The 27,835-nt window shown below is 45.7% G+C and overlaps 2 protein-coding genes across 3 annotated transcripts in view; both read right to left on the bottom strand.

Annotated features, from left to right (window-relative positions):
- DGCR2 (DiGeorge syndrome critical region gene 2) overlaps positions 1-15,944 on the bottom strand; it is a 45,993-nt gene extending 30,049 nt beyond the window's left edge. Inside the window, exon 1 of one of the 2 annotated variants that reach the window (XM_071445447.1) lies at positions 15,578-15,944. In XM_071445447.1, coding sequence (XP_071301548.1) covers positions 15,578-15,656 — 79 coding nt within the window. In that variant the 5' untranslated portion in view covers positions 15,657-15,944. The remainder of the gene's footprint in view (positions 1-15,577) is intronic. The other variant, XM_071445448.1, reaches the window with a different exon arrangement.
- A 4,027-nt stretch (positions 15,945-19,971) lies between these two features.
- ESS2 (ess-2 splicing factor homolog) lies at positions 19,972-27,575 on the bottom strand. The gene is made up of 10 exons (XM_071445449.1): positions 27,368-27,575; positions 26,899-27,067; positions 26,111-26,206; positions 25,646-25,812; positions 24,910-25,027; positions 24,335-24,468; positions 24,090-24,192; positions 23,001-23,110; positions 21,980-22,095; positions 19,972-21,420 (listed from the first exon to the last, which is right to left on the bottom strand). Exons 1-10 carry the CDS (start codon positions 27,512-27,514, stop codon positions 21,135-21,137), a joined length of 1,446 nt encoding a protein of 481 aa, XP_071301550.1. The 5' UTR covers positions 27,515-27,575; the 3' UTR covers positions 19,972-21,134.
- Between the last annotated feature and the right edge of the window lie 260 nt (positions 27,576-27,835).

Raw genomic sequence — 27,835 nt, 5'->3', positions numbered from 1 at the left:
CACATATTTTTCTAAGCTAGCAAGCAGCAAAACCAACAAGATTTTTGACTAACAGAAAAACTGAGGCTTCACACAGGAAAAACCTAATCTTTCAAGGTAGTTGCTTACATGCTCACAGAAAGCTTTTGTTCTGAAGATTTCGCCCACTGCATGTTGAATGCTAGGTGTTTCACAGAACTCGTGTATTTCAACATAGGGGTCAACTAGCTCTTGAATTTTCTTTACATCTTTACAGCAGGATAGCTTCCTGATTTTCTGCAAAGTACTCAAAAAAAACCACATTTACAAGAAGCATTATCCACAGGAAGGACTTCACAATAGATAATAAAATACACACACACACACACTCCCTTAATTTCCAGCCAGCTTCATCTGGTTCACAAAACAAACAGATTTTGACCACTACAGAATGATCCAGGAAGCCCTTTCAGGTTTAACACCTCATGTACTCCCTCTGTGTAATTGAGAACATTTTCCTCCTGGAGCCCAAGCACTGAGAAGCTGCAGTGCATCCTTCCTGAGCAGATGCACTCTGGTCACTGAGTTGCCCTGAGCATTACACGTCCTGAAACCTGAATTTTCTGCATCATTTTAAAGAGGTTCATTTGGACTAAGACACCTCCTGCTCACATCTAAACTGAAACTAATTTTTTATTAATCTTCCCTGTTTTATGCAAGACATAAGGGATAAATGGTTACTCAAAACAATTGGTTTATTTTAAAGACAGGGAGGGAGGATCTATATCCAGTATGTGAAACTATTTTTTCAACACAGTACATCTCGTTTTAGAGCTTCCAACACCAAAGCAAGACTGTAACAGACATGAGACAAAATGTTGATTCTAAACAAGTTCACCTTGCTGGTTCAGTTTCCTAAATGAATGTGATCAGTTGGCTTTGAAACAGCAAGCTTTAGATCAAATTAGCTACTGTCTGCCCACATTAGGTCAGATCAGCTCTGGTTTGTCCCCTTGCAAGCAGAAAGATTCCATGCTCCAGCTAATTCAGCAGAAATATGGCTGTACAAATCCAGTAACATTCATGTGGAATTGGGGCATCATAACAGTTGTCTGCCACCAAAGACAGAACGTCTCCTAATGTGTCTGTTGTTTTAAATATTTGTTCTAACAGCAAACATTGAAACAGTTGGGACCTTCACCTCCACAGCAGCAGCAAAGCCTGGAGTGAGGAGCAGGGTCACAGCTCTGAGGCACGAAAGGCTGGTCCCAGGTCACACCACTGGGGTGACACAAGGAGCAGGGCTGGAAACAGCTCGTGGCAATGAGCAAAAGCCAGCAGCTGGAAACATTTCCTGCACAGATAAGCTGCTGGGTAAATGAGAAAACTTTGATACTGTTTTAGCAGGATTATCTATCCTGCTTCAATTGAAGACAGAGATACAGAAGAAATTCAGCTGGAAGTAATGTTAGATGCAATAAAAATGATGAGGCCCTATCTCAGGCACGTGTAATAAACATCTGCTGAAAAGCATTAGGTGAACACATCAAAGTTCTCAAAATCTAAATTTCAACCTTATATTTTCAAGACACCAAAGATTAACACTACAGAAACCTGTGGAAAAAGGAGCAATAGATTCTAAAGTAGAAATGCATCCCTGACAAACAGAACATCCCCACACCTATATTCCTAGCCCTAAAATATAAACTCTCCAGCAATATAAAAACCTTGATATCACAGCAATTCACAAATTCAGAGGTACAGATGAGGAACCAGAGGATAAAACTAAAGCCTCCAAAATATAACTCTCAATTCAGCAAAGTGCTTTGACACAGAAATTAAACTCAGTGACTACAATCACTGATTATGAAAGTTTGGGTTCTTCTGGGTGCAATTACTGAAGTTTTCTTTATTAAAGGATTCACCAGATAGTAAAGTCTGATACATTAGAAGATAGTATTATAGTAGCTAAGACTACAGATGCACTAGGTGTTAGTGTTTACACAGCAAATATAGATTTTAATCTATTTCAGTTTTTAATACAAAGAAATGTAATTTTTTATTTGCTACACTAATTGTTCTTGTCTGCTGAGCTTCATTTGTATGGAAATTGAGATTTTATTAAATGTACACCCAGCATTTAATGTTATTTGAATTATAAGCTCTTACTCTGAAATTCATGTACTGGAAGAGATAAGCTTGAAGTACATGGGTTGGTTTTATACATAAGCTTTTAATGAACAATGGCAGGTGTCTGTGTACATCAAACTTACTTTGCTTATTTTGATCACATTTCTCAAGGTTGGACATGGTAGATCCTCTGGCATCATTTTTATTTACAGACCAAAGGAAAACAAAGGACAAAAATACTTCCTTCTTTCTCAGTGTAAGTCACTCATTGTCCCAGACCAGATGAACCAACCTGTAAGGGAATATTCTGTTCAGATTTCAAGAGGCAATTACAGTCATCAAAAGCTGATTAAGCATTAACAAAAACTCTAACTACAAGTGCTTAGACCAGTAACTCTTCTTATTCAGATTTTAACTTGTCCAACAGGTCTTTCTTATGTTTTGTAATACTCAACCTACATACTTAAGACCTGTACCTACATGTTGCACTATCCTTTCGTATTTTAACACATTTAGGAACAAGTTTACTAAAATTGAAAAATTATTTTTTTCTTAAATCACTGTTTCTATATAACCTGAGCCATGCTACACTGCATGAGTATGATCAGATCCCATACCCTGCCAGCCAAATGCCCAACTCCCTAAGTCCTTCACTCCTGGAGATTCTGCTGAACACCAGTGCTCACCAAATGCCTGCAAACAAGCACCACAAACAAAACAGCAGAAAGAACACCACACCCACCACCATCAAACAAACACACACCACTCTATATCTAATATTTATGCTCAAGAGGAAGCACAACACAATCAATATTGCTCTACCCTGGTATTTACTGCAGTAACATAAACTTTAAAATCCTCTTAATACTTCCAACACAACAACATAATGATGGTTATCATAATGTAGTCCTCAGAAGATATGTGAAAAAACTGTCCTTAAGGTAATCATCTGTACTTAAAAAGCAGTTTCCCTAACTTGGATGTGTTCCAAGTCCACAGGTGAAGGTCACTGGAGCAGGTACAGTGCACATCTCACAATATTCCTGCCAATCTGCCAGCCTGAAGGAGCAGGGCTGTGCTGCCCCACCTCTGCTCACAGTGGCCAACACCAGCTGCTGAACAGCTCTTGGGGACAGAGCAGCTCGCTACAAACTGCACCTGAGGATGCTCTGACTCAGTCCTAAACAGGCTTTCTTGTTTTTAACCTGTCTTTGAGGTACCCCCAATCCCATACAAGGGCTCTGCTCTCAGGGAAGAGAAGCCATACATAAATGGTATTTCCCTCAGCTCCAGGTCTCAGAGAAGTCCCCACTAACCACTCATTTCCCAGCAGGTCCTTGTGTCACTTGGTGAATCTCACGTATTTTTGAGTTTATCATTATAGCACCCACTGCTGCGTTCAGTGTAGCAGAATAAATAAATACAGTACTTTATAATAAAGTCACAGTAAGAGGAAAGCAGCCTACAACACTGATCTTTTCCAGAGAAGAAAATTATTTATGAAGCTCATGTGTCACCACCAGTTACCCATTTCATAGATAGTTTATTCATTTCTGGTTCTACTTACTGTTCTTCAAATTAAAAGCCCACAAAATAATTAAAATTTAAAACCTTCAGAAGAAATAAAAGCTAGAGAAAAAGAGCATTCCATTTTCATGTCCAATTCCACAGAAGATAAAATGCTTGGTGATTCACCCATGATACTGCAAACATGCTTAGGAAGTACCCTTAAAGCATGTAGCTTTGGTTCATCATGGCCTGAGTATGTGCAGGAGAATATGAAAGCACAACAGTACCTAACAGCACAAAGCCTGGAGGGAAAAAAAAAGGCCATGTGGTATGCTCATAGCCAAAACACAGCCCACACTTATTCTCAAATCTAATTCCAGCTCCAAAAATTGGAGATTCTGAAGCTATAATCCCATCTAATAGGAATACATCAGTTCCAAAAATAAATAAATAATACATGTTAGAGGCACTGGCATTTTCTTCATTACCTCAGCATGCTGTTCCATGAAGTAATTAAAATTGTGACAGCATTCCAGCTGAAAACTGTAAATCCTTAATGAGTAACACTCATCAACATTCAGTATTACTCAGTGTTCTGTCATAGTAAGTTATGCTAGATCACCTCAACATCCATCAAAAAATTTTACAGCATAGTAAGGAATGGTAGCAGTCTCCTTCCCCTCACGTTTGTTCTGCAGGTACCCACTCCCCAGAGCTGGAAGGCAGGGACAGGGAGCAGAATGAAGCCCCCACAATCCAAGGGGAGATGTTCAGTGACCTGCTATGGCCACTCAGACACACACAGGTCTATGGGGCTGGACAGGATCCACCCAGGGATCCTGAGGGAGCTGGTGAAGCACTCACTGAGCCACTTTCTATCATTTACAGCAGTCCTGGCCAGCTCAGCTGGTCCCAGCTGACTGGAAATCAGCAAGAATGACAGCCAGCTGCTGTAAGAAGGGTCCTAAGGTGGATGTGGGGAATTTCAGGCTGGTCAGTCTGACCTCAGTGCCAGGGAAGGTTGTGGAGCAGATCATCCTCCATGAATGGCACGCACAGGACAAGCAGGTGATCAGCCCAGCCAGCGTGGGTTTGTGAAAGGCAAGTCCTGCCTGACTAACCTGATCTCCTCCTAGGACAAGGTGACCCACTTAGTGGTCCAGGGAAAAGCTGTGGATCTCATTTACCTGGTAGATTTTAGTAAATCTTTAACAGCACTTGCTGCAGCATTCTCCTGGATGAACTGGCTGCTCCTGGTTCAGAGGGTAAACTCTTCACTCAGTAAAAAACCTTCAGTCAGGGAGGCCCAGGGCAGACCTCTCCACCCTCTAGAACCATCTGGAAGCAGGCTACAGCAAGGTGGGGGTCAGCCTCTTCTCCCAGGTAACAAGCAACAGGACAAGAGCAATGAGCCTTAAATTACATCAGAGGGGGTTTAGATTGGACATTACCAAGAAGGTTGCCAAGCACTGGAACAGGCTGCCCAGAGAAATGGAGTCAGGATCCCTAGAGATATGTAAAAGAGGTGTTGATGTGACTTTAGGACATGTTTTGCTAGTGGACTTGGCAGTGCTGGGTTAATGGTTGGACTAGAGAGTCTCAAAGGTCTTTTCCAACTGAAATGATCCTGTGATTCTATATTTATTACACCTACACCCTGCACGAGCTTGGAACTGACCCAGTTTTTCCTTGCTCACAAGTGTCATTCACTGCAATTCATTGTCTGCTCTTTGTCTGGAGGGCAAACTCAAGGCCAGGAAGGAAGGAAAAGAGAAAGAGAAATCAAAATAACTACAAAAAAAATAAAAAAGCACAGGCAGGGAACAGACACAGCATTCAGCCAAAGCAACAACATTAGAGCTTCCTGAATGGGAATCCTGGCTATAATTTTTTAAGACAGAAAATACAGACTTTGAGCTGCATGAAAGTGGGCACTTATTCCTAAAACTGAAAGAGAAAAAAAGTATTTCCCAATTCCCCAGCACTGCTAATACCAAAGAGAAAAGAAAACTTGCTACTTGGACTAAGCTGAAAGAATACTGTGAATTAGGCAATGAAGCATTCCAGACTGAAAACCAGTTTATTTTCATAGTGAGAATACCAGGCTAAGCAACAGTCTTGCACTTTTCCCCCCAAGAAACTGTTATATTATGATAATAAGTAAAGAGGCAGAAGGGAAAAGCAAAATACAGCACAGCCACAAAGAGCAGTCAGTACAAACAAAACCCAAGCCATTGGTACTCGAGAAGCCTCTAATATGGCTCAAAATTCATGCCCTCTGTCTCACTAACAACTTTTTTCAGGACCTCAAGTGTTTTGTACAGCCTTAGGCAGGATTTCAGTGTTTTAGTACAACAGTGACAAGTGACTTACACCCGTGCAGCACCAAATTTTTAACGCTTTACCTAAAGAAAGCTGATCAGTGCAAGTGCCAATCACACCTCACAAATTCACTTAACAATTTCAAGCAAGCTTGAGAGAAGTAAAAACTAGGAAAATAGCATATGTCTTTCAAAAGCTTGCACAAGGGAAGCAAATTCTGACCTTCTTGAGTTTCAGAGGGCAGGAAAGCCCCAGATGGCTTGCGCTGCTCAGCAGGTGCCAGCCTGCCAGCACACCTGGTGTCACACTGTCACCACCGGGGGTGGTTTCCCAGAGGAGGGAAGTGGTGAGCTGGGCTAACTGAACCTTTGCAAGAGACCCTGCAGGACCCCCAGCTTTTTCATGCCAGAGAACATATTGTGGACAGGCAGAGGGACACGGGCAAGATGTGGCCTTATTAAATCAGTGCCAAGCAAAGGTACTACAGCAGAGGAGGGACAGAGGGACAGGGACAAGCCCACTGGAGCCCAGGTTTCATTAAGCCCCACTGCTTATGAAACATGCTCACAGGAAATAGTGCTAAGTAAACAGCATTATTCCTCACACAGAATTTAAATACAGCCACACACACAATACAGTAATTCTCCCAAGAAGTGAGCCAACAAAGAAAAAGTCCATTAAGAAGAACATCAGCACTGATATAATCAGCAAGTCATCAATTGTGTCCAGAAAAGGGCACCAACACCAACAGTGATTTCTCCCTACAATCCATACACCAGGTCAGGGCAGATGGATTATCCCACACACACCACAAATCCTTCAACTACCTGGGTTCCACAGCTCAAAGTACTGCTGTATCTAAAGCTATTACCTGGTAGCTGCCCACCCAGAACTATTCCCAAAAAAATTCAGGCATGTGAGATGGTTCCTCTCCTCTTCCTGTATTCTCAAGATTAATACATCTCACCGAGTCAGCGTGGATCAGTGTTTGTTCATATACAAAACAGTTTCACTAAGAATCAGCAGAGGAATAGGCTGTATTCCCTTTGACCAAATAAACTATAGGTGTACAAACAAAAAACAAAAAAAATCCCCAAACAAATAAACAAAACCAACATAAACCCCAAGCCCACAAAAAAAAACCTAACAAAAAAAACCAAACAAACAAACAAACAAAAAAAAACTCAAACAACTAAAAGCTAGCAAATAATCTACAGAAATTCATTTTCCTCAGAGGAAAAATTCATATCCAAAATTTGACATGAACTGAATTTGTATTGCTTTAGATCACGTTTCAACAAGAAGAGTACCCAGATGAAACACGATAACAGCAATTCAAGAACTGTCAGAGCAATCAAGGCTAATTTGTAGCCACCATTTAAACTGAAAGTAGGAATTGCCAGATTTCAGCAGTATTACTTAGCAAGCCCATTTACTTTCAGCAAGACAACACATGTTCCTTCTTTGCAGGAAAACAAAAAAGTTCCTATCTCATCTTTTTCTTTTTTAGTACACGATTCAGCAGTATTTAAGCATATTCCTTAAACTTTCAGCACATGAGCAATCCTAACAAATCAAATGAAAATACACAACTTAAAGCTAAGTATGTACTTTAAAAACTTTGCTGAAGTAAAACATGAGGAATTGCAGTAGTCTTTAAAGCAAATAGGTGACAAAGTTCTACCTATGAAATCAGGTATTTTTAACTACATCACTCTCCAAAAACTAACATAATTTTTTAATTTTAAAACCAAATGAACATGGAAGAAGTTCTCCACAAAGCCCTAAGAAAGTTAAAGGTCTTAAACAAGAATCTAGCAATTCAGGGAGACAGGAAAGCTGTGCCTGAGCACTATGCAAATGCAGGTCACACTAAAAAAAGCTTTTGCTCCTGTTTCACTTTTGTTCACATCTTGTACAAGACTCGATGAGCAAGCACCTAGAACACTTAAGAGCAAAAATTCAATACACAGAAATATTATGACCTCAAATACAGAAACCCAGTTTTATCCTTGCACAGGAGCTGGTGCAGTGGCTGTCTGTACTGGAGCAAATGGCTCATGCTTTGAATAGCATTCCCCTGCTCCATTGAAGCCCAACACAGCAGGAATGTGGCCAATGTCAGCCACAGCTCTGGCTGTCCACACTGCATGAGATCCTGTGCTTCCCTCCTCTCCAGCAAAACAAACACCTGAGGAGAAATTCCACGTATTGAACTCCTAAGTTTAATAGTTCCACCAGAAGTCAGCAAATACTGATCCAACCCAGCTGTAAAAAGGCACAGAACCCTCTCAGAGCAGTTTTCTCATCCCCCATACCTTCTAACAACTCAAGTACTGCCAGGACTCTTCAATATCTGCTATGCCCATGTGTCAGGTACTATGCCACAAAACTTGAACTTTGCCATTTTTTAGCTGCCACCTCAATAGAAAAACTACATTCAATTCCATTAGTGCTCAGAAAGACAAAGATGGGCACTACAGCATTCTTGAATCATTTCCTTCAACCTGCTTACTGCCAGAATTGAGGTGGCATGATGCCTCTTCTTAAGTCTCTGATCTCCCTCCTGCAAGATTCCCAACATTTCATGCAGATTTTCCCAGATGTCATTAATAGAGTACTCTTATGTCACGGATTTTAACCAGTGAAGAGTAATTTAAGTGTATCAAATTTCCACAAATCCATCAGAGACAAAACACAAATGTAGTTTTAACCATCCCTAGATTAAAACAAGCTCCAGTAAGTTTTAGAGGCTTAAAAAAGCAAAATGCTACTCATGCACAAACTCAAACCCAGCAGGTGTTAGAAACAGGGTTGTTTTCTTCTAAAGTGTATAAAAGATGGTAAATTACTTTAAAGTCAGAATAAATCTTTTTATTTATGTTGCTAAAGAAATAGTAACACAAACCAAACACAGAAGTGCTAAGGGACAACACCAACCCAGTTTTGCAGCCAGCCCAGAACACTCAGCATCATTCTACTACAAATGGCACTTAATCCCATTTTTCTAGTAGCTTTGACTTTCAAATAATTCCACTGGGCACCCCAAGTAACTGGTCCTATAGTGGGAAAGGCATGAGGGAACACAACAGCAGCAGTGTATGAAAGAAAAGACAACACAGGAAAAAAGAGTTACACAAATGAAAATATGACAAGGAAAAATCAGTTAAAGGACAAAAGAACAGGGAATATCCCCAGAGCAGCCACCCAAAAGCTACTTCTACATTCCCCCCCCACCCCGAGCTCCCTGATAATTCTCAAGCACAATAATCAATAAACAGAACAGAAGCTAAATATAATGTCAGACCAACCAATTTTAATTTTAATTAAGTAGGAAGTTGAATGTTATTTAGTTTAGTTACAGAGAATGAAGTAACTATCAATTGCCATTAAACTTAAAACCGTATTACTAAATTCTCTGAATGGCAGGAAAATACTACAAATAACTTTCCTAGGAGATCCATTTAGCAAATACCATGTAAACCCTGTTCATGAAACCCAGAATTAGCAGGCTGACCCTTTAAAACAAAGAAAAAGTTAAAGTTTCACAGGAAACCACAAGATGCCAGAGGATTTCACAGTTCAGGGAATATGGATTAAAGGTTAATCCCAAACTCATGGTTTTAAGCAACTAAATTGCTCGAGTCCTGCTGCAGCAAATCAACGACTTCACCACCCAATCCATGTTTCCTCCTGGACTCGGGATCCTGCACAAAACCACCTGTGAACTGCAGGGCAGACACGTGAGCCTGCCATGCAAGGATCCAGCATGAAACAGAAACCCTTGAGGGAGTGGAGAGCCAGGAAGGATTGGGCACTGGCAGGCACCCACCACACTTGGTGCTGCAGAAAAACTGGCACCTGAACTGTCCTGGAAAACTGTGAATCTGTTCCTTAAAGCTGCAGCTTATGAGGGACCCGTGCATTAGACTGCATTTATACAAATAATGAGCTATAGATGCAGGACAAACAGACTGGTCATGAGAGTTACCAAAAGAATCTGGTGTTTGGAGTTTATCATAGGAAATCATTAACAATGTGCTGGACAAACACCTTCAGGAGTTGCCTGGGTTTGCCAGATTTTCTTTTGGGACAGGAGCACAGACGACCCCACCTCTTTTACTCCTTCTAGCCATAACTTTTTATCAGCCTACACAGAATAAAAGATTAGCAAGGCTCTCCCCACCACAGGTTAACCCTTCAGATCACACAGGCAAAGATCTGCAGAGCCTCTCATTAGCTGTGCTCTGTTCCCTTTTTATCTAAGCTCTTCCTTGTCCAAGCTATCACTGCAAGAGCCCAATGCACTTGTCCACTTCAAAATACAGAACAACCCTGAGCACACACATTAAGGCTTGAAGGGCAGGAGCTGTGATTCCACTCAATTCCTTCCTTCAGGTATCAGAAGCTCCACTCAGGGTACACAGGTCTGCACTGCACAATGGGAAGTTCTGCTAATCACAAAAGAAGTTATTCATATGCACCTCACAGCATCAAACAAGAACTTATAAAAGTTGCAAGAAATCACCACGTAAAAACCCAGAGACCCAGGCATTACTCAAAGATGGACCACAGAGGTACCTACTATGCTTACATTACAATTCAACATCAACACCAGCCCTAACAAAGGTAATGCCAGGGGACAGAATGATTCATTGAAGTCTTGACTGGTTTTCTGACATTCACCAGGGGATTTTACATCTTTCATACTTGGTATCTAAAATTCCTCTCTTCAGTCTAGCTGTGCCTTTCCCCTCACATACCAAGAAAGAAGCACAGCAGCTTCCTCCTGCTGCAGAGAGAGGCTGCGACAGTGCTTTATCCTCCATCACTTCTGCTATTCTGGACCAACCTTCCCCTGCCCCCAGACCTACTGTAGGGACACAGAACTCATGTGTCTGCAAACCCCCAAGGTGCCCCTCTGGTTTATCACTTCTCAGAGCCAGAGCAATGCAAACAGCCCTGCCTACTGACTCCTTTTTTTCTCCTTTACTTTGTAGCCACAGCTAGCAGCAAATCCACTTGCACCTCAAAAATTTTGCTTTATACTTAACATCAGGAATTACCAGTCTTAAAGTATCAGACCTGCTAATAAGGTCTGATACCTTCTGCTTTGTCTCTCTGCTACACTGAGATCAGCCACAAAAAAGATTTTTTGCATCCGTCAGCCTCGCTCTGCAGCTGTAAAAACAACAAACAGCAGAGCAAGGAACATCAGAACAAAACTCAATAATAGATAACAGTAGGAAGAAAAAAAAACTTAAAACCAGTAGATTAAGAAGCAAAGGGATGAGGGGGAAATACACCAGATTGGAAGACAGGCCAAGCCCTACTTTCAGCAAAATTAACTGAGGAGGTGTGATAAAAACCCTTCTGCCCCTCACTCCTAGAACATTCCTCCTGGGAATTCACCTAAATACACAGACAGGAACTGCAGCTAGCAACAACATGAACCTGAATAAATATCACTCACCACAGCTCTCACTGACGTGGAGACAGTGAACAAAGAGCAAAATAAGGGCTCATGTTTGCCTACCAACAAAGTCTGTCCAGAGCAGAGGAACACTGGCCAGAGCAAATTTTATGACTCATATATTCGGGTCTCCATTTGAATTAATCAATACACTCCAACTGGACAAAACCAGACCCATCCAGTCACAGCACACCAGTGGATCACCTTGAAACTGTGCTGATTGTGGGTTTGCTTAGACCTCTACTCTGATATTTCTGCCTTGCATGTAAGACCAACACCCCTTGACTAAAAGACAAGGAAGAGTTAGCAATTTGAGCACATTTGTCAGTTGTATTGTGTCAAAACACCAACACCCCACCCGTAAGAACACAACCACAGCTGCCAGCAAGCTCCAAAGCGTATGGGAAGTTCCAGCTGGGAGCTGGATGGGGGTTTTTAACCAGACCACTTGCACTGGAAAGTCTTTCTAAGCATTGCAGATTAAGTATGTTGTGCAATATTTTTTTGAAACAGAACTTGGGTAATAAAATTACTTCCTCTAGCTGGCTTTGAAGTGGAGAAAAAACACTGCAAGAACAAGAACTCAATTGGCTTTTAGCTGCCTGGCAAATGCTCTAATAAGAAAGCCCGATGACCTACATTCACAAGGCTCTGTACTAAACCACTATTACAAAATCCAATATAAAGCCTGACCATGTTTAAGTGTTTTCCATTAGCAAGCAGCAGTATCTTGTTAGAGAAATATGAAAACATGTTATTGTCTTTAGTGATGATGACCTTAATTAATCCTCTAAACAGTATTCTGAAACATGTCAGTGTGGTCATTCCAGACTGCTTAAGCTCCCAACACTACAGAAAGACACCAAAACCTCCACTTCTCAGTGGGATGCACTGGGGTGTTAACAGAAAAAGAAACTTCTTAAACATTCTCAAGCTGTGAAAGACTGAATTTATAACAACTTACATCTCTGATGCTCTTCCAACAACCAGCAGAAATGCACTGGTTCAGAACCTTGGGCAAAACCTAAGCTAGCACCAGAACAGCTTATTGCAACTCAGTTAACACACCACTGAAATATTTCCTCACACAAAGACATCAGCTATCTCAGCCAGCTAGTCAGATAACCTGAAGCAGATGGGTTTGAGTTGTCCTGGAAAAGATTTTATTAAATTAAACCCTACTGTGGTAAATATCCCCAAAAAGCAACAGATAGAGTAAAATCAGCAAGTGTTTAAAGGAAATAATAAGTTAGTCTTTCACTCTACACCCATATAGTTGGAAGAGTTTGATACATTCAGCTTCAATTCTCATTAGCAGATTCCAAAAACAGTGACTAACACAACTCAAAGAGAAATGCCTTACTTTGAAAAAAAAGAACACTTTCAAAAATGCACTATACAGCAGGCAACTAGTCAAACCAAGAAGGATATGGTCAAAACAGAATGGAAAAGATGGAAACACTGGGGAAAAAAAATCTAAGTGGCAATTCTCAAGGGCTCAAAATTACCATTACAAGTTCACAGGTTCAGAAAAATCCAACTGCCCACAGTGCCTTCAGGAACCCAAGTCTGCACAGCTGGGGCCAGTATCAACATATGTTGGAAGTACCTTGTGCTGTTAGTGACGGCAGTAGCACAAAACAGACTCATGTAACCAAGACAGAAAAAAACTGAGGAAAAAAGTAAATTTTAATGAATTTCTTCCTAATTTACTAAAGCCCACCTCACCCTAAATGCAGAAAAAAATAGATCCGTGTAAAATCACTGCTTTTCAGATTGCATGAAAAGATACTACAGTGGAGGAGGCTTAAAAGAAGGTTTTATTTGTCTGAAGAGCACAGCAAGAACATGGATACAAAGCTAGTGTCAAATTAACATGGAAATACAAAGAGATGCCTGATCTGCCGGGACTGAATTGTGAAGGGACTACACATTCATCTCGGAGTACAAAACCTCCCAGGGCTCTGCAGCACTCATCTGATAGTTCCAAGTACAGATTTAAGCTAAGCAAGCTGCAGGCATCCTTCCTAAACCAAAAAGACAGTTGCTACAACACACAGGTTTAAAGAAGTAAAAAGGAAAGCAAACACCACCTGGGAAATAAATTCTAAGTCCAAGTACTCTTCTCTTTCTGCTGTCTCTCCCCAGAGTAGACATGGGAGACTTCTTCACCACTGATTAAAGAGGTAAATTTGGTTCTGTGTGTCCTCTGTACTTGAATGAGCCAGGTTTTCCCTACTTGCACCTCATGTTTCAGGATCAAACCATGTGCTCCTAATCTATCAAATGGGTGATTTGTTAGAGACAGCAGATTCAAGATATAAATTATGCAAACCAAACAAGCCAGGTGACATCGGCAGAGAGCTGTGAGGCCACCCAGAAGTGATGGACTCTGCTCTGAGGAAGAGGGAGAAGCATCACCATGGACAGCTCAGCCACCACATAAACAGGATGGATGAGTCTATTCCACATGGAACTCAAACTCCTCACACAGCAAGGAATTCCAGCTGCAACACCACATCCAGATGCATCACCTTGCGCTCAGGAATACATATGGTTTAAGCAAAATTCATGGAATGCTTATGGAGCTGCCACAGGGGAATTCTAACACCCCAAGTTTCAAAGCCAGTGGTGTAGAACCTGAGTAGATCAGTAAAGGTTTGCTCACAAGGACACTTCTGCCAGTGAGGCTACAGCACCACAAATCTCTAAAGCAGGTACATTACAGGTACAGCACCAGTGGAAAAATATCATTCATGTTAACAAAGTAAATCTAAGTGAAAAACTTGTGTTCAGCCATCAAGCATCAGCTCTTGACAGAGGTACAATATCAAACTGGAGTAACAAATGTGACACAACATGAAAAAGGCCATTTTTGAATTTCTAGGAGGCTCAACACTAGCAGAGTTCAGGGTCAAGTCTACCCACCTATAAAAGCACAAAGACAGCTCTGAATAAGCTGAACCTTTTCACCCAGCAATGTAGCAGCCTGTAGCACTTAGTGCCAGCAAAAAGGAGCTGCTTGAAATCAGTTTTACATAGTACATTCTCAGCCATAAAAGCCTCTAGCTGTAATAATACTAGGCTACCAACACAACGGGGGCTTTTTGGCTACTTAAGTGCATATCATAAGCCCTGTACATACTGCACTGCCAAAAAACCAAGCTAAAACAAAACAAGGCAGACACAGAGACGTTTCAACACCCAAGTTAGTTATTTCAATAACTCTGCCTACACTGACCCAATTGTGTTTCAGCTCTGCTGGGAACTCGCTTAGACGCAGTTCATTAATACTGTTACGTTTTATTAGTCTGGGTCATAAAAGTTATTTCGAAGAGAAAGAACATGGGGGTTTCAAAGTAGACTATGGTTCTTACTCTCCTATTTTCTAGGAGCACGTATCACCCAGGAACAGTCTCTTGGTGAGATGGGAGGGCGATTCCCAAACCTGCAAAGCCACGCCAGGCAGCCTCACGCTTTGGCTACTGATGCTCTTTGGCAAGAGCTGCCCATGATAGCCGAGGGCTTTGCCAAGCTCCAAGAGAGTTCAACACCCAAAAAGAAACTCCAGCTGAGTGATATACCTAGAAAAACTGTAGTTTTCTACCCGCAAACACCAACCATTTCGCTTAAGTTAATCATCTTAGGACTTTAAGCACCATGTTTAGCAGCTAGCACACAAACTCCATCGCTGAATTATTTCCCTAAAAGAAGCACAAACAGAACCAGACAGACGAACCAGGTGCGGCAGGTTTTTTTTCTCTCTTCCTGGCAGGATTAAATGGCACTTCGAAAGCAAGCATTTTGTCTGGCCGTGTAGGCATCCAAGGCCCACAGCATAGGAACAGGTAAGCAACAAGCACCTGAAAACTTCGTCACCACATTTTCTGCGCTCATTACCCGTAGGGTTATGCAGATTTCTAGCCAAGCTTTCACACTTTGACACCAATGTTTTACCCCGACTCCCAGGGTAAATCCAGGCTCTCTCGGATCCCGGCAGCCGGCACAGGGGACCAATGCTCGGCCGCGTCCCGGCTCTGTTCAAAGGCACAAAGCAGCGGCACAGCCCAAACCTGCCCGGCGGGACCGGCTCCGGTCACTCCGGCCCCCGATCCGGGCTGACCCCGGGGGCTCTCCCTGCCGTGCGCCCGGGCCCGGCACCCCCGGCTCCGCCGCCGCCCCTACCTGGCCGCAGCGGCTCGGTGATGCTCAGCACCAGGAGGAAGAGGAGGAGGAAGGTGCCGCTGTCCGCCTTGGGCACCATTTATCCTCCGTTCATCCTCCCCCGGCACAGCGCCACAAACCCGCGGGGAGGGACGCGCGGAGCGGCGGGAGGAGGGGCCGCCGCCGGGCCCGCGGGGGGCCCCGGTCCACACAGAGCTTTTCCCCTGCCCTCCCTCCGCCGTTCGCCGCCGCCCCGGGCGGAGCCGGCGGCCCTGGCTGCGGCGGGAGCGGCGGGAGCGGCGCGGGTCAGGCGGCCGCGCTGGGGCGGCTCGCAGGGCTCCGCCGGCGCACAAGATGGCGGCCGCGCCTCCCCGCCGCCGTGCCCGCGCCGCCACGCCCCCTCCCGCCGCGCGCCGCCCGCCCAATCGGCGCTAAGGGGGCGGGGCCGAGCGCGCGGATCAGCTCACGCCCCGCCCATTTACGACGGTGGGCGGGGCCAGGCGGGGCCGCCGGCAGGGGGCGGTGGCGGGGCGACCCCCGCAGCGCGCCCCGAGCCCTCGGTGCCCCGGGATGGCGCTGATGGGCACCACAATGCCCCCAGCACGGCCTCTGTCAGCCCCTCCGTCCTCACCAGAATGGAAACCCCCTTACCCACAGGGTGGTCTTGCTCAGTTGGCTCTACCTCCCCAGGGCAGCCTCTATCAGTCCCCTCTTCTCGCCAGAACAGCATTTCCCTGTCCTTTCCTGCTCACATCCATCACTCCTTCACAGCCTTTTCCATTCCTGCTGGAACACCCCCAACCAGCTTCCTCTGTACCCCGGGACAGCCTTTCCATGTCCCCTCCATCTCTGCTGCCATGGCCTCTCCCTGCCTCTGCAGGGACTTCCCCCTGCCACCACCTTGCCTGCCCCACAGCAGAGGCACAGAGCTCTGGCCTTTCCCAGCCCCAGCATGCTCCCAGGTTGATCAGCTTTTACTTCTTCATTACTCTGGTCGCCCCTGCCCACAGCGGGATGAGACAGTCCCTGTTCTCGTGTCTGCAGGGTGACAAGGACAAGCAGCACCCGGGGCTGGACATTCCCACAGCCAGCACCCCGCAGTGCCACAGCCAGCCAGGTGTTTCCATAGCTCCTGGGAACATTGCCTTCCCCGTTCCCTGCCCAGACAGAGAGGAAATGCATAAAGGGAACTAATTGTGTGGCTCAGGTCATTGCTAGTGGCCCTGCAAGTGACAGATGCCTGTAGGAATTTGACCCTGAGCCGGCCGGGCAGGGTGGTGGCTGTCCCTGGCTGCAGACAGTGGCCTGGTGCCACAACTCTCCTGGCGCTGGATGGAGGTCAGCCCAGGTGGCATCTGGGATCAAAAGGCAGTTTTAGCATAACATCCACTTTCCAAATTCATCTGGAATTTCCACTGACTCGGGGAAGTGTTTGGGCAGCAGCAGGACATAGGCTCAGCCAGAGGCCAGACACAATGGCTGACCCAGGGTCAGCAGAGAGCTGTCACTTTCCTCTGCAGGGAATTCCAGCTTTTTGGTACAACCTATTCAAAGTCAAAACCTGGGAAGCTGCCTTGGAAATGTTTATATATTTTTAATATTTACAATGAGGTGTTTTCTACTCTTTTGCAACACTAGTACAGTAGAACTAGTAGTTCTCAAATAAAATATTGCAATTCCAATAAGGTCCATTTTGATCCAATTTACCCACTTCCCTTTTCTCAGTCAATACCAATTACTCGCTATACCCAGCAGCAAACTTTTCTCAAGGGTTTTCCAGATGGATGTAGAGCTACTTCTCCTTTCATGGCTCCTGCTCCCCCTCAGTCACTGACTGCCCCATGGGTCAGCTGCCAACCTGCAGGCAGGGAACAGGGGCTTCTGTGAGATTTCTCAAGCACTCACTGCCTCTGTCCCCCCAGGAGCTGTTGCTGTCCTCAGGTCAGTAGCTCCAGGAGGTGCCTCTTTCAAACCTAAATGTGCAGTTTAACATGGGAGGGGAAATTGGTGCCTGTCAAGAGCTCCTCAGAGCTGGGGAGCAGCAAGCAGGAGCCTGGAGCTGTGAGCCCTGGGGCTCAGGAGCACTGTGTGCCCAGGAACGTGCCTGGGGACCCGCTGGAGTGCGTCACAAGCAGCAGGGCACTGCCTGAAGATTTAGGCCAAAACCCACTTTCCCAGCTCTCATGAGCTGCCAAATACTGCCATGATCCAAGAGCCTGTGGGGACCTGAAGTATGACAACACCCTCGAGCACAAAGTGTGAGCATCAAACTCGCCAGCTTTGCCCCTCCCATGGGATGCTGTGGGCACAGACTGTTCTGAGCCTGGTTTGTACAGCACTGCCTCACAGGCCTGATCAGGGTATCCTTATCCACCCCAGGGCCAGGGCCTTACACCACACAGGGTGATGCATAAATAAATATCCTATGATGCCTCCCCCATGAGAGCAGGGTGCTGATCCCTGGCTTTTGTCCCAAGGCAAGACAGGCCTCGTTTCCCCCATGCCACATCCCACAGCACCCCAGCTCTGAAGGGGGGGGGGGGCAGAGCACACCCATGTGCCCAGCAGCCCTCAGCACCTCTGAGCAAACAGGCCATGAACCAATGGCCCAGCAGCACCAAAGTGAAGGGTGAGAGGTGCCCAGTGCCCCAGATTGTGCCAGGTCAGCTGCTGGGGCAGGGAGAGGTGGGGAAAGGAGCTCATGGTGAGGGTGGTTGAACCCATCCCTGGCCCTGGCCTGACCCTGAGCTGGGGCTCACAACCAGCTGCTGTAATCCAGCAGCTGTGAGCTGGGATTGAGACAACACGTGCAAATATGAGGAACTGAGAATTGCTCCATTTCCCTCTCCCCTGAGTGAGTGGACCCGTTTCCTTTACTTTTGCAGAGAAATAACCCAATCCTCCAAAACAACAAAGTATCTCCAACCACAGCTTCCCTTTTAACCTAAAGAATCAGTTCCCTTATTGGAACTTGCTTTTGGAAGGGTGAGAAGCTGCAGTCCCTGCACCAGGGCAGAGCTGGTTACCCCTGGGCCAGGGAGAGGCCCCTGGCCCTGAAGGTGAAGGGCTCAGAGAACCAGCTTGGGGCTCAGGGATTAGACTTACAAGAATCTCCTGTGGTCTCCCATTTTCTTTCCTGCCTGGGGAAGGAGCCAAGGCCCAGGCTGCTCACAGCAAGCCCCAACAGCCCCTGGATGTGATGGTGTTCATACCACATGGACATAGGTCTACCAGGACTTCCAAGAATCCAGTAACACACCACAGCCAGCCTGACCACCCAGGAGAGGCCTGGGACCACCACTGCTCACTGTCAGCTACTTCTGCAGCATCAGGAGAGCTCCAGATGCTCTTATGGCTGAGAGAGCAAGCGTGCTTGGGCCTTGCACATAGGAAAATGCAGATATATGCAACAGCAAAAGAAAAATAATGTGCTGAAAATGGGAGAAAAAGAAATCACCAGTCATCAAGAACCAAGATGTTCTTTCACACTGGATTTGGCCCTGTAAGGCACTTGATCTGCCACTGCTACAGCAGCAAAAATATCTGGCAATGAAGAATTTACTGATTTGCTAATTACAGCTAGCAGGGGCTGAACTGCAGCAGGAAGCAGAAAACAGACATTACAGCAGGCATTAGAGGAACAGCCAATCTGAAGAGCACTACCGCCCTTTCAGCAGATCCACTTTTACAGCATATAACTGAAAATAAGTTCCATTTCCAACAAACATGTGAAGGCCCATCAGTGGCAGAATCAAGACTGTGATTTTAGTGTGGCTGTCTAGGTTAATTCACTTGAGGGCAAACACAAAACCAACACCATCCACAGAATATTTAATGGAGTCTGCTTTTAAGCATGAACTGCACAATGTGGAACTAACCACGCTCAGATATCACATTTCCCTATTATTCCAGCTGCTCCTTGGTATGAGCACAGCCAGTTTGAAATGCTGTGGCAGAGATGCCACATCCCACTCCTGATCCATGTGTCAGGAGTCCCATCTGCAGTCCCTCGAATGCTGCTCAGCCTTTTTGTGCATCCCACACTCAGAGGAGCTCCTGCACCCACCAATGGGCAGGAATCCCACATCCCAGGTCTGCTCAGTGACCCAAACTGCAGACCAGGGTCTGACCTCCTGCCTGTGTCCCTAACAGAGAAGTCCTATGCCTCATGGAGACAAGCATTTCACTATGAAATAAATAATTAGTATTTGAAATTACCTAAGAACTTGGTTCATATTTAGTCAGTTCAGTCCTTAAAGAACAATTCTGAAAGCATGAAAACTTTAGTAAACACACTCCTTTTACATTAATTCATGAGTACCTGAAAATAACTTTTTTGCTTAAAGAAAAAACATAGCCTTTAAGTATTTCTGGACTAAAAAGGTAAAAATTACTAATTTTTGAGTCCTAGCAACGCCATGTTGATACATTTATTTTTACAAGGTGCACTATAAAAACTGAGTCCCTCAGAAAGGTTTTTCACAGTCAGGGGCACAAGTTTTGGAAGTGGCAGAGGAAACCACACAAAAGGAAGCTCTCCACCAAGACAAACACAGCACCCAATGCCCCAGACCTCACAGAACTCTGCAGACACTCCTCAAGTTGCTGGGTAAGACTTTCCATGGATGTTCCCTCAGGAAAACATCATCTGACTACAGCAAATGCCAACATTGCCAAGTGTTACACAGTACTGTCTTGTACTCAGGTGTGGTGCAAGAAATGAAAATATCTGGCTACACCTGCTTCCTCCTAAAGGGTGCACAGTGCTTCTCCAGGCTGGATCACACCACACAAGGGCTCATCCACACACAAACATCAGCTCATGTGCAGCAACCACAGCACTGAGTGCAGACTATGTATGGTTAAAATTGCTTTTCCTTTTTTTGGCCAGTTATAAAAACTAAAGCCAAAAGTTCCAAAGAATGGGAGGAGAACACCAAACAAAAGCCCCAGTGTGGCTATCAGAAGTATCATTTCTGTCCTTCAGAATGGCACTGTCATCCTGGTGGGTGACACAGGACTGTCTCTGGCCCCTGCATTGTGATCATCAACTCTCTGGAGTCACACACAGAGCAGCTACAAAACAAATCTGATCCCTTCCCTCTGCCAGCTGCAGAACAGGGCAAGCCCAAAAGCTGCAGAAGTAAAGTCTGAGCAAAAGCAGGAAGGCAAATCCCATACTGCAAAGTGTAAGCAGTGGAGGAGGAAATGGGCTCCTCTTAAGGAATGCTGGTTTTAACAAGATCACCAAATTAGTCAAACTTGTGAACTGCATCAGTTTAAATTAAAGTTAAAGAGAACCTCTCTAAAATTCTGTGTCATGCCTCAGTATACACATGGTTGTGTCCCCTCTTCTGCAAACTCAAGTTTGACAAGCTAGAGCCAAGTCCAGTTCAGCCTTTAAGAAAGGCTGACCCCACTTAAGAAACAGATGTAGCTGTACAGAAATTAATTTAAATGCAAGCCCTCTTAAAAACAGAAATATATCTTTAAGAAATGATCTCCATTTTCCCAGTTTCCAGTCCACAGTACACTGAGCACAGGCAGATCACTATCACCTTGGCGGTGACTGGAATGCTCAGAAGAAATCAGATGCCTTTCTTCTTTTGGGAAGCTGCAGCAAATTGTCCGTGATGGATGTGGTATCCTGAGATACTGGTGTCTGAGATACTGTCCTAGACTGTGGGGTGCTCTGGGGGGTTTGAGGCCCACTGGCTGGGGTCTTGTAACCAGGAGTTCCTGTGTGGGCTGGGGAGGGGGTGTAGCTGGCTCGCAGGGCTTTGTCCGTGTATTTACTTGCAGTCCTGTTTACAAGTCTCTGCAAAGCTGGTGACATTGCTGGGCTTAGTCCTTTTGGAGTAAGGCTGAAACAGAAGAAACAGTTTTAGGAGATTTTACAGTAAAAAAAATCTGCCTTTATCAGGAAAAGCAATATTGCCTCCCGACATGAGTTCCCCCACAGAGCAGACCCACTGCCTGCAGAAGTCATTCTGCCTGCAGGTAAATGCAGCCTGTCTCTCTAGAGAAACAAGTGACAGAAAAACCTCAAACATCCCTCCCAAACCTGAGTGGCACTGCCTGACTTTTCCTTTGAGCCCATTCTGTCCTTCCTGTGACCCCCCCAAGCAACTCTTATGATGTCTCCTCTTTGCAATGAGACAAGGCACTGATCCAGAGGCATCACTGGGTGGCTGTAGGGCAGAGCAGTAATGCTGACAAAGAGTGTCAGGGACAGCCACCAGCCACTTTCCCTCAGGAATTAAGTTTTTTAATTTCTAAATTTTTAATTTCTAAAAACTCTCTGTCCAAATGTACCTCTTCCTATCCTTCCTTACCATCATTCCTCCCTTTCTACATGTGCTGATTTACATCTCATCAGATAACCAGCTACCCCCAGTTCTGCTGTCCAAACAGAAGTCTCACCTGGCCAGGTTTTCTGTCACTTTTCGAAGTGCCTCCTGCTTCTTTGCTCGGTTTTTAGCTGCCACTTCATTGGCCATCTTGAGTCCCAGCCTCTCACGGCGTCCGGGCTCCAGGATCTATAAATGCATCACACACAGCTCACTTGCCAAGGCACTCAAGAGTGCTGAAAAAATGAGTCAAAGCACCTTCAAAGCTGGATTCCAATGTACAGGGATCTAAAGCAGGGGGAAGTGGGGTCAGCCCACACCTCTTTGCTCCTGCATAAAAGCCAGAGAGGACACAGAGACCTTCAGCCTGCCTTAGCAAGTAACAAAAATTGTAAAACCAGTCCAGTCAAGGAAGCAGCCATTACCTCTGGCATTTCCTCCTGCTGTTTCTTCTACACAAACAATGTCACCTGTGTCTTGCCTGGCCTGTAGCCAGCCAGCTCTCAGCCATACACAGACATTGTTAAACAGCAGGAGAACCAGTCAAGGCCTTTGGAGTCTGACAAAACAGAGGCACATACAGCAAATTACACCTTTCTTAAACTAAGAGTCTCAGACTTCTCACATTCAAAGACACCAGCAGGAGACAAGTAGCATGCAGGGTTAGGTGCCGTTAGCAAAGCCAGAGTGTCTTTTCTACTCTCAACTGATACATCTGCCTCAGGCTGCAACAGCCAGAAGATAAAGACAGAGGGAAATACTAAATTTCCACCTATTCACACATTAAAATCAGAAAAATTGAGCGTATCTTTAGCTTCCTCTGAAAGGTCCTCTGCCTGGGCCCACCCCCAAATGCAGAATCTCATTCTCCTGCCAGCAGTGTGTGCTCCACCTCAGGTAGCTGCACCAACAAGATTTCATGTGGATCCATGCTCACCTCCACCCTCCAAGCACAAACTAGATTATTAGTTTCAAGGACTAGGAACACCACCCAGAGATGTGTCACACTCCATATTAATCTATTACTTACTCACTTGCCTTTCCCTTCTTAGTTCTTCCCCCCCAGGAAAGAATGTCATGCTGACATGAAATACCTTGAAAGCTGGGCCAGGTGTTCTGTCCACATAAGGTCTTTCTGACCCTTCCAGACGTAAAGGGGTACTTTCAATTTCACCCCATGTCATAAAAGGTGACTCATTCACACCTAAAAACAAATTCAACAAGTTATGCCCATGCAAGACATTTGACCGTTCATTCATCACGAAAAAAAAAAAAGGGAAAAATAAGAAGATAGGGAGAAGCAAAGCAAATTAGGAAATGCAGCAGCAAATTCATCAACAAAGGAGCCCCTCTACTGCAGAGGAAATCACAGCCAATGTGAATAGGAACATGTGGTTCCCATTAAAGGGATTGCCTCTAGCTGTGTCACCCTCTCAGTTATAACAACCAAGCACCACCCTTTCCATGCCTTCATTTTTCCATTTGCTAAGCTTTTGATTAGTGACACTTTCATTTTTCCCTCTGCAGTACTAGTCCTCCCCTCTGCTGCTGTTTGAACACAGGAAATTCTTTAAAAGTAAGAAAACAGGCAGAGGATTTAAGGACATGTAATAGCCAGATGTACCCTCCAATCATCTCAGGGGCAGCCTGTACCAAACAGTGGCTGCACCTTGTCTAACAGGTATGGAATGGATTCTCAGATCCCATTTAAGTCTCTGGCTGGAAAATCCCCCTGTCCAGGGTTTGGAGAAGGCATTTACAATGGAGAAAGGAGGTGCTCCAAACGCCACCTACAGGTTTCCCAGAGGGAAAGCCCCGGTTTATTCAGGTGTTGGCATAACCACAAAAAGCACAGAGAAACAGCATGGCTGGGGCAGAACAGCTGCAAATTCAGATATCACATTTTAACTTGCAGAAAAATAATCAGATTGTTCTAACTGGAAGTACCCCACAGCTTGATGATTCCTGAGCAATGGCACAGCAACTTCAGAGCCTCTTGGTGCAGTGTGACTTCTCCTACCATTGTATTGGACTAGGATTTAAGCCCTGCATGCAGCTGGCATACACAGCACGAGGTTTTACTCCTCATCTAACCCTGCAATGACACTCTAGTGTTGAACAGGGCATCAAATAATTGCAGTAATACTCCTGTTAGAACAGAAGAAATAAGAAAACTCTCTTACCCGGGGCAGGAGAGGGGGTAGCCACAAATCCATACCCATTTACTTTTGGAGAATCTTGGGGTATCAGTTCTTTCCCATCAGGTCCCACTTTGCCCTGTTTGTACTGAAATAAAAAAAGACAATGTTGTTCATGTGGAGAAAGGTGAGAGTCAGCTGCATCCAACACACACACACAGTTCTGGGGGATGAACCACACCAGAGAGCAAAGCCTAACTAGATTGGAATCAGAAGTAAAATCATCCAACCTGAGCATTGAGGGCTGCAGCTTGTTGGAGCTGTGATTTGCTGACAGCTTGGCTAAAAGGGTCCTTCACAAAACGTGTGTTTCGATGCACAACTTCCCTGGGCTTCTTAAAAACTTCACTCTCATCAGGTACACCTAGAAAAGCAAAATGCCTTTTAAAAAAGAGCTCTTTCCTTCACTGGTTCACAGAAATTATCAACTGTACATTTACAGCCAAAAAAGAAAAGTACATCTACAAAAATATGTATTTTTCTATAGCAACAAAAAGACTAAGAAGTCCAAGGAAGGCTCTTTGAGCAGAAGCAAACAATGAATGAAGATGACAACAAGTGCTCCTAAAGAAGACAGGCCAGGAAAGAACTTTGGCTGCTGAAAACAAGTACTGCTGTAAAAGAGATGAGCTTTTCAATGGCAAATAGAACATGATCCAACTTTGGAATCAGAGGCCAAAAAAAAAAGGGAAAAAACCCACTTTTTAAAAGCAACCTTACAGAAGAAAAAGCACAGAAACACCGGTAAGAGCTGCTCAGTCACATGCAGAAATGCTGTAAGCACTGTCTGGAGCCAATGCCTCACCTGTGGGATAATACATGAGGGTGTTTCGAGCTGTGTATTCCCAGGTATCCAGCCCAGCTTTCACGTTCTCCAGAGCTTGCTGCTCAGCTGAAGGAAGTGCCAGGTTTTCATTTTGTCGCTGAAAGGGCAATGGAAAAAAAATTTAAAAGGTGGAAAAAAAAAAAGTCTGAAGCAGCTTCCTGCAATCTTTTATTCAGGCAGTCACAACTTGGAGAGCTCAGTCACAAGCTCAGCCACCTGCCCTAGAACACTTTGCATAAGGTGAGGGATAGTTGGGATAACAAAAATAACACTCTCTCAAAAAAACAGCAGCAAACACCCACATGTCAGTGCCAAACTTCACGAAAGGGCACTGCATCCCACATCCATCAATGTGCCAGCTGCTCAGAGTGACAAGGCAGGCCCAGAGCAGCACTTGGAGCTCCCCTGCAGGGGGCTGAGGAAGGCAGCACAGCCAGCCATGCTCAGTTCTGTGCCTCAGCAGCTGAGCAGGTTACCACTGATAGAAACTGAAAACTGAAATAAGACAGATAAACTGCAAATAATGGGAGTCTGATGGACAAACAGCAGGAACTGTGCTCAGCTGCTCTCCCTGGTGCTGCTACTTACAGAAGAGACAAAGCCTCAGCAACTAAGTCAGCACTGCTCTTGTGTGACAGAAAAACAGGACTGCACAAGGAAGCAAAGAGCAGTCACAGGACCCAGGGAGCTGAGCCTTAGCAGAACCGTTCCCTACCCGGGTGTACTCCTCCTCTGCACTGTACAGCCAGGCGTGCTTGACCTTCTCCTTCTCCTTGGCCACCTCCATGATCTGCTCAAAGGAAGCGTTGTCCTCACTCGTGTGCTTCGCCAGGAACGTGTCCAGGCTGGGAAGAGCATCTTTATCATCCTTCTCTGCTTCTCCTACCAAGAGAAGGGAAGAAGCCTGAGGAAGGTTAATGCCTCCCTCTCTAGGGGAGCCCCGTGTGTACCTCTTAACCTTCTTCCACAGACACACCAATAACTACCATCAAGCTTGGCCAAGACATAGATCCACACAGAGTGGTGCAGTAAGAAATCAGGTTTGGAACACATATAACCAGCTTTCAATAAACCCTTTTATGGCATTTATAGCAATTTATCTTAAACGTGAAATGTACAAGTGGCCAACTGCTGGTAGACAATTTATTTTTGGAAGAATTCAGCTAGATAATTCTCCTACCTTCCTCTGCAGTCTTGATGCCAGCTTTAGATTTATTTCCCACTGGAAGGCCACCTGGATGCACTTCTGGGGTTTCAAATGTGGCTGGGGTAACATCTGCCACAAAAAACAAAACAACAAAAAATTTCACCTGGTTACTGGAGCACACAACAGGATTTCCTGTAAGGATGATGTACCAAACAAGGCACAGAAGTCATATCAAGAGAATAAAAATTAAATTAAAAACTTGTGAAAAGAACTCCACAGTGCTCTATTCAATTCTGTCTAAACCTCCAAACAAGATTTTGGCCTCATCTAAGACATTTTTCTCCTGCTGGCAGAAACCCCCAGGAGAGCCACAGCCCAGTATATCTGTGTGGGAACCTCTGATAACCACGAGCTTCCCACACCTTCTGTCCCTCATACATGAAAATCTCAAATGTCTGTAGATGCAACAAGAACCCCTAAAACTACAAACTAAAATAAGGATTCAAAACATTAGAATTTCTCATGGTAGAGAGCACATAACATTCCCTAGGGAGCAGGAACTTGGCAAAAGATGCCTAAAAGGAATGGTTATTAAAAGGCTGCTTTTTCCAAAACCCTTCCCTCAAGGAGTTATTAGACACCATCAAAGAGAAATTCAACATGAGCCACCAGACACTGGCTGCTGCCCAAACTGGTACACTTAGCTCTCATGCAACATCAACTTTGAATCTTTAAGATAAGCATCGCCTGCACAAAGTAAGATAAAGAAGGGCAGCAATATCAGATACAAACCCCTTATGCCCCACAGAGCCAGTTCTTACAGGGTGCAGGTGTGTCCCTCGACGATTTGTTCAAGGAAGAGCCAAACTTGATAGCAATTTGTCTCATTTTCTCCAAGTCTCCATTTTCCTCAGCCTCCAGATAGTCCTTCTGTGCTCGCAGCTTCTCCACATCGGGAAAAAAGTCTCGCTGGATGATCTTCTCTAAGCTCTGCAAAGACAGAGACAACTGCAGTGCCCCGCTGGGACACTGGAGCGCCGGCCCAGCTCGGGGCCAGCGGTGCAAAGCCAGGGCAGGCCGGGCAGCCCCGGGCCGGTGGCAGAGCTGCCGCCGCAGGACGGGCGGGAGCCCGAGGGGCGGCCCCAGCCCTATTTCCACCCGCAGCCGCGGTTGCAGCGGGCAGCGGCCACGGGCCGTCCCCTCCCCGCGGAGAGCAGCCGAGCCCCGTCGCGCTGGAAGCGCTCGGCCCAAGCACCGGCGGGGCGAAGGCTCCCGGGCCCGTCACCTTACCTCGATATAGGCCTCCTCATCCAGGATCTTCTTCGGGTGCCTCGCGGCCGGCGACACCACCTCCTTCCCCGTCACGACGACGGGGCCCGCGGCAGGAGCCGGCACCAGAGCGGCGGGAGAGGCCGGGGGCACCGGTATCGCCGCCATGGCGTCCGAAGCGCTCCGCTCCTCCGGCTCCTCCTCCGCCGCCGCGAACACGACGGGCAGTGACGTCACATTTCCGCGCCGCGGGATCGGAATGCGCGCCCCGCCCCGTGAGGAGCGCGCGCGCCCCCTGCCGGTCCGGAGGAGCCGGGCGGTCCCGGGCCGTGACAGCGGCGGAGCCGGGGTGGGAACCGGGGTGGGAACGGGGATGCACACGGGGTGGGAACCGGAATGGGAGCCAGGATGGGAGCCGGGATACACACGGATGGGAGCAGGGGTGGGAACCGGGATGGGAGCCGGGATGGGAACCGGGATAGGACACGG

This window comes from Agelaius tricolor, unplaced genomic scaffold (assembly GCF_023055355.1).
Source record: "Agelaius tricolor isolate 1412-34295 unplaced genomic scaffold, bAgeTri1.0.p SCAF_20, whole genome shotgun sequence".
In the NCBI taxonomy this organism is placed as follows: domain Eukaryota; kingdom Metazoa; phylum Chordata; class Aves; order Passeriformes; family Icteridae; genus Agelaius; species Agelaius tricolor.
Note: the sequence above shows the minus strand (reverse complement) of the source record. Positions and strands in the feature narration are given on the sequence as shown.